Genomic DNA, 15910 nt, shown 5'->3' with positions numbered 1-15910 from the left:
ACCTGGAACGGCTCGAAACAGACGTCTGGAATCTAGAAAGAAACGACAAAGTGGAAAAAGTGAAACGAAACGAAACAACTGAGCACCTGATTATTATTATTTTTATTGTATCTGTGTCGTCCACGTCTGATCCAGAGGAAAAGCCACAAGTAAAATCTGTAACTTTTACTGTTATAATTATTTTTATTCATTTATTTTTATTTTCTACATCGTCTTTTCTCACGTGTGATTTACCAGTACGAGCGTTTCACACAGCTGTCCCCACAGTACACCAAAAAACACAAATATCACACATACATGCACATACACAACACACATACAACACACACATGCACACATAAAACACACATACAACACACATACAACACACAACACACACATGCAACACACAACACACACATGCAACACACACATACAACACACACATGCACACATAAAACACACACATACAACACACATACAACACACACACACATACAACACACACATAAAACACACACATACAACACACACACATACAACACACACACATGCACACACACACATACAACACACATACAACACACACACATAAATGCACACATACAACACACATACAACACACACACATAAATGCACACATACAACACACACATACAACACACACACATGCACACACACAGACTTGTTACACACAATTGTAAATAACTGTTTTGTCTACAAACCATGGTCTATCTCGGTGTGTCTCAGTCTGTCTTGGCCTGTCTCAATATCTTATTATGTCTCCATCTGTCTCGGTGTCTCTCGGTCTGTCCCGGTATGTCTCACACTGTCTCTGTCTGTCTCAGTCTCGCTCCGTCTGTCTCAGTCTGTCTCAATCTGTCTCTGTCTGTCTCTGTATGTCTCAGTATCTCTCAGTATGTCTCAGTCTGTCTCAGTTTGTCTCCGTATGTCTCCGTATCTCTTTGTATGTCTCTGTATCTCTCCGTATGTCTCCGTCTGTCTCAGTTTGTCTCAGTCTGTCTCCGTATGTCTCCGTATGTCTCCGTGTGTCTCCGTATGTCTCCGTCTGTCTCGTATGTCTCCGTCTGTCTCAGTATCTCTCCGTCTGTCTCATATGTCCTGTTTTGTCTCATCCCGTCTTGTCCTTGCCGTGTGTAACTGCCCACTATGTTTTTCTTGGTCTTGGATTAAATAAACAAAAATAAAAAAACACAAAAATAAGTGGAAAAGGTAGAGCCGGGTTCATTCTGAATACAAAAAAAAAAAAAAAAATCAATCGTCCCCTAATGCCTGACCGTGCAGAACCAAATCAGAGTGTGACTCGCGCACATTAGCATAACGCTGCCAGCGAGCACAAAAACATTTTACACAACAAAACAAAGGTACCATTTTTTCCTGTTTATGCCAAACGACTGAGCCAATTCATTATTCAAGCCAGAACGTTCAAAAGTCGCCTGTCCTTACGCCGCCGCGAGCCAAACCGCGCTGATCTGTGTAAGCGAAGGCGCCGCCGTCACATCGTGTTTACGCACCAAACATTACACAATATCACTTTATTGTTTGAAAAGCGCTGATGAACATCTTATCTCCGCCACATATTACATCATTTACACTGAATAATAAAATGATGTGTACATGCTCTTATCGGCTGACTTTTATTGGACGGCGGAGCTAATTAGGAGAAAATTAGTGCCAGAAAACGCCGTGTCGTTGGAGCCCGTGCTGTTTTCTGTCCCGGGGATGTGGCTCGTAGGCGTTGCCGGGTCTGTTGCCGGGGCGGTTGCCAGGTTAGTTGGTTGTTAGTTGCGCGGGGTCTCGTCTTCCTCTGCCAGGCTACGAGCAGGTGTGAGGGACGGGCTAGCTAGGTCAAGGTCCTCTGTCGGGGAAACAAAAGAGGTGGGATGTACGTAAAAGTTCACATTGTTGCTTTAAATCAGAGCTGTGACTTTAAAGTAAATGGACTTTTCACATCTTTTATCCACGTTTTAGTCGTTTTTTTCACATTTACACCGTCGAAGTTGTATTTGGAGTGATTCGTGTTTGTGTCATCTTTAATCGCTCATTTTCAAGACGCCATTTTGTCGATTTACCCGTGAACACTGTGACGATACTGAAATTTTATGTGACGTTTATCATGGACAAGATACTTACGATTAACGATTATATCACGACAATGATTAAACTTGTTACGGAAATGAATAATTATAACTTTTAACAGAGGATATTATGGATGCGCGGGAACGTCAACTGAAATTTGGACGCCCCCCCCCCCCACCCGTAATACAAATTAATTAGAAGAGGGTTCAATTCTGGGCCCCCTAAGACCCTGGGGCCCCGGACAACAGCCCCCTTTGTCCCCTCTGTTGACTCACCTCTGGATAAGTCGCTTTTTTCCGCACATTTTGGCGATTTAACGGCGATTATCTTTGCTGCCGATTCCCACGATTACATAAAACGTCCCACGAATGATTACTGTCGCCCCTTTTTATAACGATAAACGATATTATTGTTCGTTATTCAGTTTTATTTTCTGCGTAGTCATTTTTTGCTACGAATAACAACAAATCTGCGGCTCGTTAGTGTGACGCGCAGCTGTCGGTAGGGGGCGCCGACAGCCACACGCCTCTTTATTGGACGCCGCAGGTTTTTAACGCGGAAGTTACCGGATTTTCTTCTTTTATTAAGCCGTTTTAGATGAATATTATGATTTAAAACGTGCAAATTATAACTTTAAACCGTAACTATGGAGCAGACACACGCACAAGCACGATAGGACGGCTTTAGGTTTTATTTTTCCCGTTAATACTTGTATGTAAATGACGTTCCTGTTGCGTACATGCAGCGCGTCACGGCCCCACTCCTCCGTCGGCGCTGGAAGGAGTTTGTTTGCGCGGCGTTTTGTCACTTACTCATTAGCAGCTGATTGATGGCTCCTAAAAGTCAAACTCCTGCTAGTTCAGAATGATAATCAGCTCGGTTTTTGTTTTCCGTTGTCTTTCTCCGGTTCGTTCCCGGCGCCGTGCTCCCCCCCGCAGCGCTCCGACAGTACGCCTTTAACGACGAGGAGCCTGTCAGAGAATGATGACCCTCCGAAGTACCTCGCTAGCGATGAATGAATACGGCGTGATGTGTTTGTGCTTCCCTCGTGAGCCACTACTGCGGAAGAAACAGTGAGGGGCTATTTACGAGGCGCCCCCTAATGTCCAAAAACAGTCGACGGGCGAATATGAATCAACCGCAGCTCACGCCGGGATAATCGTTTTGCTTCTTCTCTCCCGTCTTCATTAAGAACCCGCAGAACAAACACGAGGCGGAGACGCGCTGACGACACGCTGACTGTGTTTGAGAACGCGCAGACGTGTTGATTTAGCTGGAAAACGTCACGTGGAAAATGATTTAAAACGGGGACGGTGCACGACTTTACGCTGACCTTAAAAGAACGGGAAAGGTGTTTGGTGACAGGTTATTACGACGGAGTATAAGGGTCAGTTAAATGAAATAAACGATGCAGGCGCTACGAGAATAAAGTCGTATTTTTATGAGAATATCGGCCGCTGTGCGTGAACGAGTGACCGGTGCGTTATGAAGAATTTGGAGCATTTTGTTCAGATACAGTAATTTCCTCGGAATCTGTCTGTTTCTTCCAACTAAACAAACTCAAATACTTGCAGTACACCCTTCAAAGTACTTATACTGATGATACTGTGGTGATGTTGGGCTAAAATGCTCCAAATTCTCCATAAAACACAACGCACTGGTCACACATTCACGCACAGCAGCCCATACTCTCATAAAAATACGACTTTATTCTCGTAAAATGACGTCTTTAATGTCGAAATGCTACGACTTTATTCTCGTAGCGCCTGCATAATTTATTTTATTTAACTGACACTTACTAATTTCCACCTGTCGTCCCTGGACAGACTGACGTTTAGTAAAAATAAGTTCAATTCACACACACTGAGACGCACAAATCCTCTTTCTTTCTCACACACATTCACTAATCGGTGCAAATTTGCTCTGATTTTAGCCATTTCTTTGCAAACTTTTGAAAACTTGTGCACGTTATAACCTCGTCTGACGAACTATTCCACCGACTCGCAGCGACAACAGAGAAAAACGAGTTAGCGAAAGAGAAAGTCCTACGTTTTTGAGCGCTGCACTCTCCTCTAGAGGGCGCCCTACTGACTCAAGTTGTTTTTTTCTAAGTTCAGTGCGCGAACGTTTTTAGGGAAGGACGAGCAACACCATGGATAATTTTAAATAGTAGACAGATGTTCGCGTATATTAGCGGATTTTTAACGTTTACCGTCTTTACCGATGCCGTCTGGGGTTTTTTGTCACGAATCTTCTAAATCTAAAGCTGTTTTGCAGTACAGAAAACGTGACAAAATCATCGAATTTAAACACATACGCGACGCCTCAGTTGTAAAAGACCCTCGTATGTATCTAAAATAAATAATAATGTAAAAAAAAAGACAGGGCTGACGCGTTTGACACGTGAACCGACCAGAAACAGAAGCAGCTACGGGAAACACCGCGAGGACGAGCTGAAGGGCACGTCCACTGTGTCATCGACTCAACGCCGATTTAGACCTGACAACCGGATGAATTTGTGGAATATACGCGGTAAATCTCAAATAAACGACGGCATATGGTGGGCATCGGAATTATAGTAATGCTTAGAACGCCGGGGACTATTTTGAGAGCGTCTGCGTGGGTTGAACCGCGCTGTTCCGCTCTGAAGGTGTGATATTTTCAAAGCGCCACGTCTCCCCGTCTCCCTGTAACTTTCTTTTGATCGTATTGTTCTGCTTCTGTCCGACAGTTGCTCCGTGACTCCGGTACTTAACAGATACGAGTGAGATGAATATTGAAATCTGCTGTACTTCATTATCGGCTCCTCTTTAATGAAGCCGACTCCACTCGATTGTTATTCCGCGGCTCGTTTTCTTTGTTTTTGAACTTCAGAAGTCGGACGTGGGCCAGGACGGCTTTGAATTAGACACGCACCGATCCAATACTGGTGTCAGAGTTGCAGGGATCGGATATCGGCTTTGAAATATCGATTCAGCCGATGTACAGATTGACGTAATAAGATGCAAAGCTGTTCTGTAGTGACATAACAGATCATTAGCAGCGAAATAACACGTTTGGATCAGTTTTTTCTTGTTTTATTTCTGTTTGAGTCTCTGCGCTGGTATCGGCAGGTTGTTAAAGCGTAGTATCGGTATCGGAATTGAAACTACGCTCGATACGCAGGCAGAAATCGACCTCTGCTTTGAAAACGTTGCGTTCACTTTCACTCTGCCCTTCGTTTTGTGCCTGTTTTCTCTATGAAAAGTGGGTTGGTCATCGCTGTTTGTTAGAAGAGAACTGCTCTGTGTGAATTATATCTATTAAGGAACGACTTCAAAAACTCCCAGAATGCCTCACCTGTTTGTTAATCATCGATACCGGAACGTTTAATATCAGATCGCATGATGCAAAAGGCTAAAAACTACCCAAACTGCACCAAAACTGAGACGGGAAAGAGTCGTTTTAGCTGTTTGGCGTCACAAAAATGAAAAAAATACTGCAAGGAAAAGCAAAACTGGACACGTTGGAGACACAATCGCAATTAAATAATCTGATAATGAACTTTTAGACACATCTGCTCCTGTTTTTAAAGTTTATATGGACTATGTTTTATTCTGTTTGTATGGTATTTTAAACAGGGCGTCCATGAAAAAGAGAATCCCAGCGCTCTCATTGGATTCTCCTGTATAAATAAAGATAAATAAATAAATAAAAGTAATAATAATAATAAATATATAAATAAAAAATATAAATAAATATATAAATAAAATAATAATAATAATAATAATAATAATAATAATAATAATAATAATAATAATAATAATAATAAATATATAAATAAATTAATAATAATAAATATATAAATAAATAAATAATAATAAATATATAAATAAAAAATGAAATGAAAAGAAAAGAAAAGTTTGGTCAGAGGTTGGTGGAGTAGACAGACATTAAACTCAAGTAAATGTAAAAAGTATTTGGAGAAACGACTTCTCGAGTGTAACTTCTGATTTATCTTGTGACGTTGATGCACTTGTAAAATCTGGTATTTTCAAAGGACAGATCATAAAAATGTAAAAAAAAAAAATCATATCTGAAGGATTGGTGCAAGAAAGTCGCCTGGGATACAGAACTTTTTCAAAACTTTATGAAAATGTGAGTCGTGTCAGTTATGAACCTGCCGTTTTCAGATGAGTGTGATTGACAGGTGGATTAGCCAATCAGGGGCAGGCGTGGTCCATCTGTATCGGAAAAAATAAAGAAATACAATAAAATCTCACAGGAGGCAGAAAAACATGTCGGATTTGTGCAGAATCGGTGAAAGACGCACAAAACTCTGCTAATCTGGTTTTATTTGTGAATCACAGGTGACCAATGAGCTCCTCCGTTTCACACGTGTCACCGAAATAAACAAATCCGATTGGACGATGACGTTTGACCGGGACTGAGACGCAACAGAGGACAGGGACCAGACTGAGATCCATCTGTATAAAAACACACAAAGAGAACACATCAGTCCGGATGTGCCAGGCTAGAAACAAGACATTTGTACAAATCGTTTAATATTAATCTTTCGTCAGTCGTGGACATTCTCACAGTGGGAAGAGTAAACAAAACATTTACTCAAATATAAGTACTGCTACACTCTAAAATACATCACTCGAGTAGGATTCAGGCCTGTCACGGTAGCACATTTTGAAGTGCGACGTATTGATTCTGCAAATATAACGATCAACGATAAAACTGACATGGATTTTAACACTTTCACAATAATATTACAACAGGAAAATCACTGCTAACCCTTTTCTAAGTGAATAATATTAAACATAATGTGGCCAGTAATGGATAAAAAGAGCAATAAAACACTAAAATAGTTAGTTTTAGTGTGTATAATGTGTCATGTAGGTTAATTATCGGACCATCGACAACTCAAACGTGATCGTAAAACCTTAAAATGACGTCAAATTTAGAAAAAAATTGACCATTAGTGCGAAAAAAGGCGCAGGGAATGAACACAGAGCTGGAAAAAATAGTCAAATACTGCAGATATAGTAATTACCGTGACAGGTTTAGTCGGATTCAGTTCGTTATGATGCCGGACGTTTGTGTTTGCTCCTTTAAACCCAGCGTCTCTCTGTTCTCCCATGGATGGTTGACTGTATTGATGTTTTGTGCCTTAGGTCGTGGCCCTGGGGAAGAACAGCCGCGGTTACCACTACATTCTGGCCAATCTGGTGAGTAATAAGCGTCTCTTTCCACCGGGGCGGGCTGGATCTGCTCCACGCCGTGTGTGATGGGACCTGCCCTGAACATTACGAGCACAACGGGCAGATTAAAGACTTGAGTTTGAAAAATGACGTGTTTGATATTTGCTGATCAAGGCGCAATGGGATGAATGACCTGCTTCTGACGGACTGTTCACCTTTCCTTCACGATAAGAAAAACTGTTTTATTCTGTAACAAATGGAGGCTCAACAAGGATTCTTATGTGAAAATGAAATGGGAAACATATTTGAGATTAGTGTCCATGTTAAAACACAAAAACGTAACAGAAATTAAAGGCACTGAAACAATTACAGGCAGAATCAGGCATGCCCACTTTACTTTTTAACCACACCTGTATTTTAAATAATTCTTTCCAAACTTCTGGGTGTAAAATGAGTCCAGCTGGTGACACGCACAAGTATTTGACAGCAGATTTTAAACTTGTGAAATCATTTCATTAGTAGCACAAAGAGAAGCCGGGCTGGTCTAAGTGCACACACATGTTCTACAGCGCTCCATAAACGCACCGCCCGACCTTTCCCGCTTTCTCTTTCATTTTATTTAAGCCGCTTCAAAGTAGAACAAGTTACTGGAGTACTCCTTTCATAACATAACTCTTTAACTCTTTCGTCTCATCCCAGGGATTTACCAACGTGAGCCTGGACAAAGTCTTCGCCGGCGGAGCCAACATCTCGGGGTTTCAGATTGTGAACCCGGAGAACCCCATTGTACAACAGTTTATGCAGCGCTGGGAGCGGCTGGATGAAAGAGAATTCCCAGAAGCCCGGAACGCTCCTCTGAAGGTGCTTCGCCAGCGTCGTGCATGTGGAATACGAGGCCCGCTCCTCTGAAGTGGGCTCCATCACTTCTGCCTCTCTCATCCTTTGTCTGCCTTTGTCGCTGTCTTCCCCCTCGACGCCCTCGACTCCCCGCAGCGCCGCGTTTCATCCCGCCCGACGATCGATATATTGATAGGCAGCGCGAGGCGAGGTTATATCACAGCTTCAATTTACATCTAATTAAACAATGATCAAGAAAGAAATGGATTTTGAATGGCGTTTAATTAGATTTTCGTCATGGCGCGGTGGTCAACGGCCGGCCGTCTGGAGGCAGGAGCGGGGGAAAGGTCACAACGGTACGAAGGGAAACCGCGTAGGAGACAAAGTGTTGCATTAGGACGCTCGTCTTTGGCCAAAACTGCAGTAAAACTTTGAGGGAAAGGTCCTGACCGGTAGATTACTCCTCCCCAGTCCCAGGGTTTTCACTCATTATTTTGTTTAGAGCGAAGTGTTTCAGTAATGAAGCACCTCGAACTTTCACTTCAGCTGATTCAAGATGGCACCGCGTTTTGCTCGCATAATTTTAAGATGTTAAGTGCTATTAAGTGGAGGTACTGTGGAAAACCAGGAAACAAGTGTGATGTAATCGGTTTGATGAGAAAATGGTGTTAATTAAGTAAAAAAAGGGCCAATATTACGCCGTTTTCTGATGTTATAATGTCATTTCCTCTTCACAAACAGACCTGGAGTTGCGTTTTGTTTCATTTAACACGAATCCTGCAAGTTTAGGCTGCGTTCTTCACTTAAACAGAAAAAAAAACACTCTGTTCCACCTTGTGATGTCATCATGTGGTAATATACTGCGTTTTTAAACTCTACACACCTTCATTTCTAGAATAATTTGGGTTATTTCAGTCCCGGAATTGCCGATTTCTACTAAGCGAATGGTAAAAAGGTTGCGCTTAACTTGAAAACTACCACTTTATGACATCACAAGGTGGAAAAGAGCGTTTTGAGCTTTATAGGAGGAGGAAACTGCATTAAAACATCAGAAAACTGCATAATATGGGACCAATTTTACTTTTTTAACACCATTTTCTTATCAAACCGATTACATCACACTTGTTTCGTGGACTTAAAGCTCACATGACTCCATTTTGTGTAATATAGGACCTTTAATCTACTTTTACCGTGTCAAAACTGCACTCTAGTGAAAAAGTTTGCATATTCGAGATCACCCAAGAAACTAAAATACCCACATTCCGGTCCGTTAAAGCTAAAGCTAACCCCACACTCAAAATAGTAAAATGTAAATCCAACAAGGAATGTGTGAGCCGACTATGTAAAGTACGTATAGTTGACCTACATTTTACTTCCTAAGAGTAGAAATATTCAGCCAGCAGCTCCGAACTATAAAAAATCACGAGCGCTGCTGCATTTTGGCGAGGAGTCCCGGGGCCGCGCTTCCACACGCCATCCCATTCCTCGGATGTTCTCGTTCTTCTTGAGTCTGACTCCCGTTTTCTTTTCTCTCCTTCCCCGCAGTACACCTCGGCCCTCACCCACGACGCCATCCTGGTGATCGCAGAGGCGTTCCGGTACCTGCGGCGCCAACGCGTGGACGTGTCCCGCAGAGGCAGCGCCGGGGACTGTTTGGCCAATCCCGCCGTACCCTGGAGCCAAGGCATCGACATCGAGAGAGCGCTCAAAACGGTAGGGCGCTGGAGGAGGGATGGGGGCGGGAGGGAGGGAGTGGGGGAGACTGATAAGTAAAGAACGGCTTGAAGAAGAAGTGAAGCAGAGATAGCAGAGCTCGCCGGGTGATAAAGATGGAAACTGACAGTGGAGCCGGTCTCCTCCCTCCGCCTGCAGATATCTGTGTGAGGAGCGCTCTCAAATCCTGCCTCTCATTAGCATAAAACTACATCTTTTATTAAAGTGTATCCAGTTCATCATTTGATTAACAGCTCCGGCTCACTCCAGTAGCTCTACGGACAAGAACGCCTCAATACCAGCTCTACGCACCGAGCCATTGCTTTTCTATATGTCTCTGTTTGTCTTTTTCCCTTTTTAGCGCAACGGCAATCTGCGTTAAAGGTCCCAAATTATGCAAAACTGACTCTTCTGAGCTTTAAGGCGTGTTATAATGATGTTACCTCCTCAAAAACAAGACGGGGAGTGTGTTTTGTTTCATTCACACGTGTTCGAAAGCTTAAAATGCTCCATTCCAACTTATGATGTCATGAAGAGGTAGTTACGTTCTAAAAATAACCCGCAACAGGAGAAATCCGCGAAGTATCAGCTTTATTTTTAATTATTCTCTATGTTTTTGTCTGTAAAACCCCTCACCACACACTTTATACACTTTTCTCACACAGGCGTTAACATTTTCTCACATTTCTCTCTCGTTTAAACTCTCTCAAAGTTCAAAACTTCGTAGGCGTCTTTGTCGGTGCAGAACGTTTCATCGACATTGTGGGTTTTGTCGGGGAGAAAACAAATTGCAAACGTACAGCACTTCAGAGTCACACTGAGATCCAACGTTTATGTAAATTTGTCTGAACACATTCTGTACTGGACAGGAGACACGGCACGGAGGAGACTGATGGACAATGGTCTACAGTCCAACAGCCAATCAGGACGCACGACACAATGGTCTACAGTCCAACAGCCAATCAGGACGCAGGACACAATGGTCTACAGTCCAACAGCCAATCAGGACGCACGACACAATGGTCTACAGTCCAACAGCCAATCAGGACGCACAACACAATGCACGTTCAGACGCTGTAAAAAAGCTTGAAAAATTGCGCTAAAAAAATGTACAAAACAGCGACGCCGCAAAAGGTGAACCGCGATATAGCGAGGCACAACTGTAATAGCTACGTTTTACATTTAGCTCAGGAAAAAGTGTCAATTCCACGACTGAAATCATCCAAATGATTCTAGAAATGAAGGTGTGTGGAGTTTAAAAACACAGCGCAGGAAGGTGGAACAGACTGTTTTCTGTTTGATAGAAGAGCTCAGGGTTTGTGCGTTAAACGTGTGCATGTCTATCTCTCTCGGCAGGTTCAAGTGCAGGGGATGACGGGAAATATCCAGTTTGACAACTACGGCCGCAGGACCAACTACACCATAGACATTTATGAGATGAAAACAGGTGGGCCGAGGAAGGTAAGTCTGAATGACAGGCCCCATCACCTGTCAACACATCAGTCACACGAGCCTTATCAAGAGCACACAACCGTGGTTTAGGACGACGCAATCCCCATCCTGTATTGATCCAAGAGAGAAAACCAGCAGAAAAGGCAAGACAAGGCAAGGGAAGTTTATTTGTACGGCACAACTGGTTCACAAAGTAACTGAAAAGAGCTTTACGGAAGAAGAAAGACGTTAAAATCACAATAGAAACGCAACAAAACAATAAATAATCATCATAACGTGTTAAAAGAAAACGTCAGCTGGACAAAAAGTTGTAGGAGTGAAGACGTTTCGCCGCTTCTTCACGTTCTTCATCAGTTCCAAAGTGAAGAAGCGGCGAAACGTCTTCACTCCAACTTTTTGTCCAGTTGACGGAAATGAATTTACCTGGACGACTGAGGGATTACAAGTCAGATTTGTGAAAAAAATGCAGGATATAACATGCCATACGGTGAAAAGTTCCAGCTAAATCAGTAAGTTCTGCATCTCCATTGAGGTCAGAAGGTGGGATACAATCTGCCAGAAAAGTTACACATTGCATCTTTAACTATTTTCCACCTAAAATCTGAAAAACTCAAAAAGAACTGACATAAACACAGACTTACAGCATCACTATAAGGTCACTTCCTGCACAAATGCCCTAAAACAACAACTTGAAATGCGATTTTTCTTGGACTTTTGAACAAAACGAGAGTATCCAGGCTGAAGTTTTGTCTCTACGGCGCCCCCTCGCTGTTGTCAGGCGTTAAAATCACAATAGAAACACAACAATCATCATAACGCGCTAAAAGAAAACTTCAACTTGACAAAAAGTTGTAGGACGTTTCTTCACTTCGCTTCTTCACGTTCTTCTTGAGTTCCGAAGTGAAGAAGCGGCGAAACGTCTCCACTCCTACAACTTTTTGCCCAGTTGACGGAAATTAATTTACCTGGACGACGGAGGGATTACACAGACGTCATGACAGCTGCAGAATAAAAAGCTTTCCGTCATTTGCGCAGCTAAACAGAACCGTTTGAGCCGCTGTCAAAGCAGAATCCCGTCTCACGTCTTCAGAAAGGACAAACCCGCTACCGAAAATATTGCACGCCGCATGTAACAAGACTGAGGGCTAACAAGTATTTCATAAAACAGCATGACATTTTCAAACAGACCCGCACCGCCATTGATTAAAGTACAGAGCGCTTATGCAGTCGTTTTTGTGCCACGGGACAAGCGGGGCTCAAAGGACAGACCGGAGTAACGCTGATTGCCTGCTCTACCTTGGTGAGGCGGCGGCATTGATGAGCTACGCCGAGTGTATTACAAGCCCCACAAATCACACGCAGCCCTGAGATCTGATAGCTCAAACTGTCCTATCAAACGAGTGATGGAGGACCTCTTCTGTGCCATGGGGTAGCTATGAATTTTGGTCCTCTCCTGACAGTAATTACCATTCAAATAACCAATTACAGTAGAAAGCGGCTCCAAGAATTCCTCTGGCTGCTCTTCAAAACGGTAATTCCCATCGGTACATTTGCATTTTAACCAGTAACATATGATGACCTCTGGTTTTATAACCTCGCCAACTTCCAACAGACAGCTGCGGATTTTCTCGTTAGCTGGATCAGAGTGGGCTCGGGCTGATATGACGTGTGATTATGCCTCTGCCTCACAGGCCTCTGAGCCCACACTTCAATTAGTATCACTCAGGCCGCACAGCCAATAGCCAAATACGGGGAGAGAGTACGGGACGCGTAGGAAGGAGGACACGAGGACACGGGGAGACGAGGAGACGCTCGGTTGATCGTTCCGCAGCGTTTCAACATTATAAACGCTGACCATTTCATTGAAGTCGCCGCTTGTTGCTTCGTCTACGCCGCAAAATATGGCTACGCTGTCACTTTTCGGTCGCAAGTTGAACCACGCACCCGCTTCAGATGTTCCTCCTTTGCCTAAAATGTTCCGTAGTGTCGCATTAAACTGTTCCAGCTACGTGAAGACGACGAGGCGACACCATGAGGTCAACGTCAAGTCAGATTTGTGAAAAAATGCAGGATATAACGTGCCATACGGTGAAAAATTCCAGCTAAATCAATATGTTCTGCATCCCCATTGAGGTCAGAAGGTGGCGTGCGCTCTGCCAGAAAAGTTACACATTGCATCTTTAACTATTTTCCACCTAAAATCTGAAAAAGTGAAAGAGAACTGACATAAACGCAGACTTGCAGCATCACTATAAGGTCACTTCCTGCACAAATGTCCCAAAACAACAGCTTTAAACGTGATTTTTCTGGACCTTTTGCAAAAAATTAGCGTATACAGGCTGAAGTTTTGTCTCTACGGCGCCCCCTTGCTGTTGTCAGGCGTTAAAATCACAATAGAAACACAACAAAACATAAATAATCATCATAACGTGCTAAAAGAAGTTCAAGTTCTTCTTGAGTTCAGAAGTGAAGAACTACTTGGACGAGCGGCGAAACGTCTTCACTCCTACAGCTTTTTGTCCAGCTGACGGAAATTAATTTACCTGGATGACTGAGGGAATACATTCAAGTCAGATTTGTGAAAAAATGCAGGATATAACGTACCATACAGTGAGAAATTCCAGCTAAATCAATAAGTTCTGCATCTCCATTGAGGTCAGAAGGTGGTGTGCACTCTGCCAGAAAGGTTAAACGTTGCATCTTTAACTATTTTCCACCTAAAATCTGAAAAACTCAAAGAGAACTGACATAAACGCAGACTTACAGCATCACTATAAGGTCACTTCCTGCACATGTGTCCCAAAACAACAGCTTTAAACGTGATTTTTCTGGAACTTTTGCAAAAAATGAGTTTATACAGGCTGAAGTTTTGTCTCTACGGCGCCCCCTCGCTGTTGTCAGACGAGGTTTCTTAGCTGTGACTGTCATATTTGATGCTAGGTTCGATACGTGTCCAGGCAGCTCGAATTACAATCAGACTATAGCCTCTAGTGCAGCTTTCCATAGCGCACCTCTTCTCCCCGCGCCCTTATCAGACACAACGGCTTTTATCAGGCCGGCGACTGAACCGACTCTGCAATCCATATTTACAATTGCTGAATGTCGATAAGTCTCCTGCTTTCTAGCGCCTCCACGTGGCGAGTTAAAATCCCTGCAGTTCCGTGCACCTGTCTGGCCGGAACATTTAAAGATCTAAGGGCAAAAAAACAAAAAAAAAAGACGCAGACCAGATGTGAGGAGGGAGAATCGAGCCAGCAACAGTTACACTATTGGCAGCCAAACACGCTACACGTTTCATCACGAGCCAGAGCCATTATTTCAGATGGGCAAACAAACACTTGACATTAGTTTGACTTAAGCATCTGTAGTACAGCAGAATACGGCGAAACGGCGAAGACAGGCCTGCGCGCAAGAAACTGCAGCCAGTGGGATGTTATGTTAAATTATTAAATGTGTATGCAGTGCACGGTCCTGCCTATCAATTATGTATCTTCAAACCTGAGATGCTGGGAATAGGAGGGGCTCAAGTACGCTGCCATATGCTTGTGTTTTGCCCGAGATTAATCCGCATACTCTGCACACCTTTTGATATTTTTTGCCATAAAGAGTTTGCTATAAAACAGTAGAAAACAGCCTGAAAACCGGATGGGTGGCTTTTACAAGAGAATACCTCCATTAAGGCCTGAAATTACAAACTGCACTAAATTATCTGCTACGTTGTTAAATAATAAAATGCGTAATTGTTTCAACCCAAGGCCCGTCACGACAGCACGCTCTGACATGCGATTTACTCATGGAGAAAATATAGACAGGAAATGATGATATTGAAACTGATTTACGCCGTAACGATGATAGTAAAGCAGGATTACACCCAAAAAACTATTCTAAAATCTATAATATTGATGAAAAAACATGAGCTGCGATAAGTAAACAGCAGAATGAAACACTTTAGTACTTAGTTTGTAGCTACAATGAGTCATACAAGTGATTTATTTAAACTTTTATGGCTTAAATCTTATCGTATAGCCAAAAAAATGTCGAAAAAATGCCAAAAAATCACAGTAGTGCAAAGAAAAAGTACACACGATAAATATTAACCCCAAAAATATTGTTCTGGCTTTTGTAAATTGATATATTGATCATCATGACAGGCCTATTTAACCATAGACCGTATATATAAATGGACGTAGCTAACCTGCTAGCAAATAAGAAGTGAGCGACTGAAAAACTGAGGTCGCACCCGCTGGCCTTAGCAACAGGTTTGATTGACAGCGTTGCTAAGCGCCCACGTCCTGCCCCCGAGAATGGCTCCAAATGAACCCCTAGAGCGTCTTTATACAGTCTACGGTTTAACCCTTTACATTTTGTGCCCAAACATGTAACACAGGAGTCTCAAACTCGCGGTTCGGGGGCCAATTGCGGCTCGTGAGACGATATTTTGTGGCCCGCAAGACAATATGAAAGTTTAATTTTAGCGTGGCATTTGCGCTGTGTACTCCTGTCACAAACGATTCAACAAATAACGATGTTTATCCACAAGAATTGGCGTATTTTCTCAACAGTGATGACTTTTGAGATTTTAACAAAGCTTTTTTTGTGGAATACCTGACGCGGCCCCCAGATAATTTGAGTTTGAGACC

The 15910-nt window shown here is 42.9% G+C and overlaps 1 protein-coding gene across 3 annotated transcripts in view; it reads left to right on the top strand.

The window, feature by feature from the left end:
• Window positions 1-15910, top strand: part of LOC117377414 (glutamate receptor 3) — a 170389-nt gene that overhangs the window by 119647 nt on the left and 34832 nt on the right. For all 3 annotated transcript variants that reach the window (XM_033973810.2, XM_033973809.2, XM_033973813.2), the window contains exons 5-8: window positions 7242-7295; window positions 7968-8129; window positions 9651-9818; window positions 11175-11279. In XM_033973810.2, the coding sequence (XP_033829701.1) occupies window positions 7242-7295; window positions 7968-8129; window positions 9651-9818; window positions 11175-11279 (489 nt within the window). The remainder of the gene's footprint in view (window positions 1-7241; window positions 7296-7967; window positions 8130-9650; window positions 9819-11174; window positions 11280-15910) is intronic.

Source organism: Periophthalmus magnuspinnatus, chromosome 10 (assembly GCF_009829125.3).
Source record: "Periophthalmus magnuspinnatus isolate fPerMag1 chromosome 10, fPerMag1.2.pri, whole genome shotgun sequence".
In the NCBI taxonomy this organism is placed as follows: Eukaryota; Metazoa; Chordata; class Actinopteri; order Gobiiformes; family Gobiidae; genus Periophthalmus; species Periophthalmus magnuspinnatus.
This window is presented reverse-complemented; position numbering and strand designations above follow the sequence as displayed.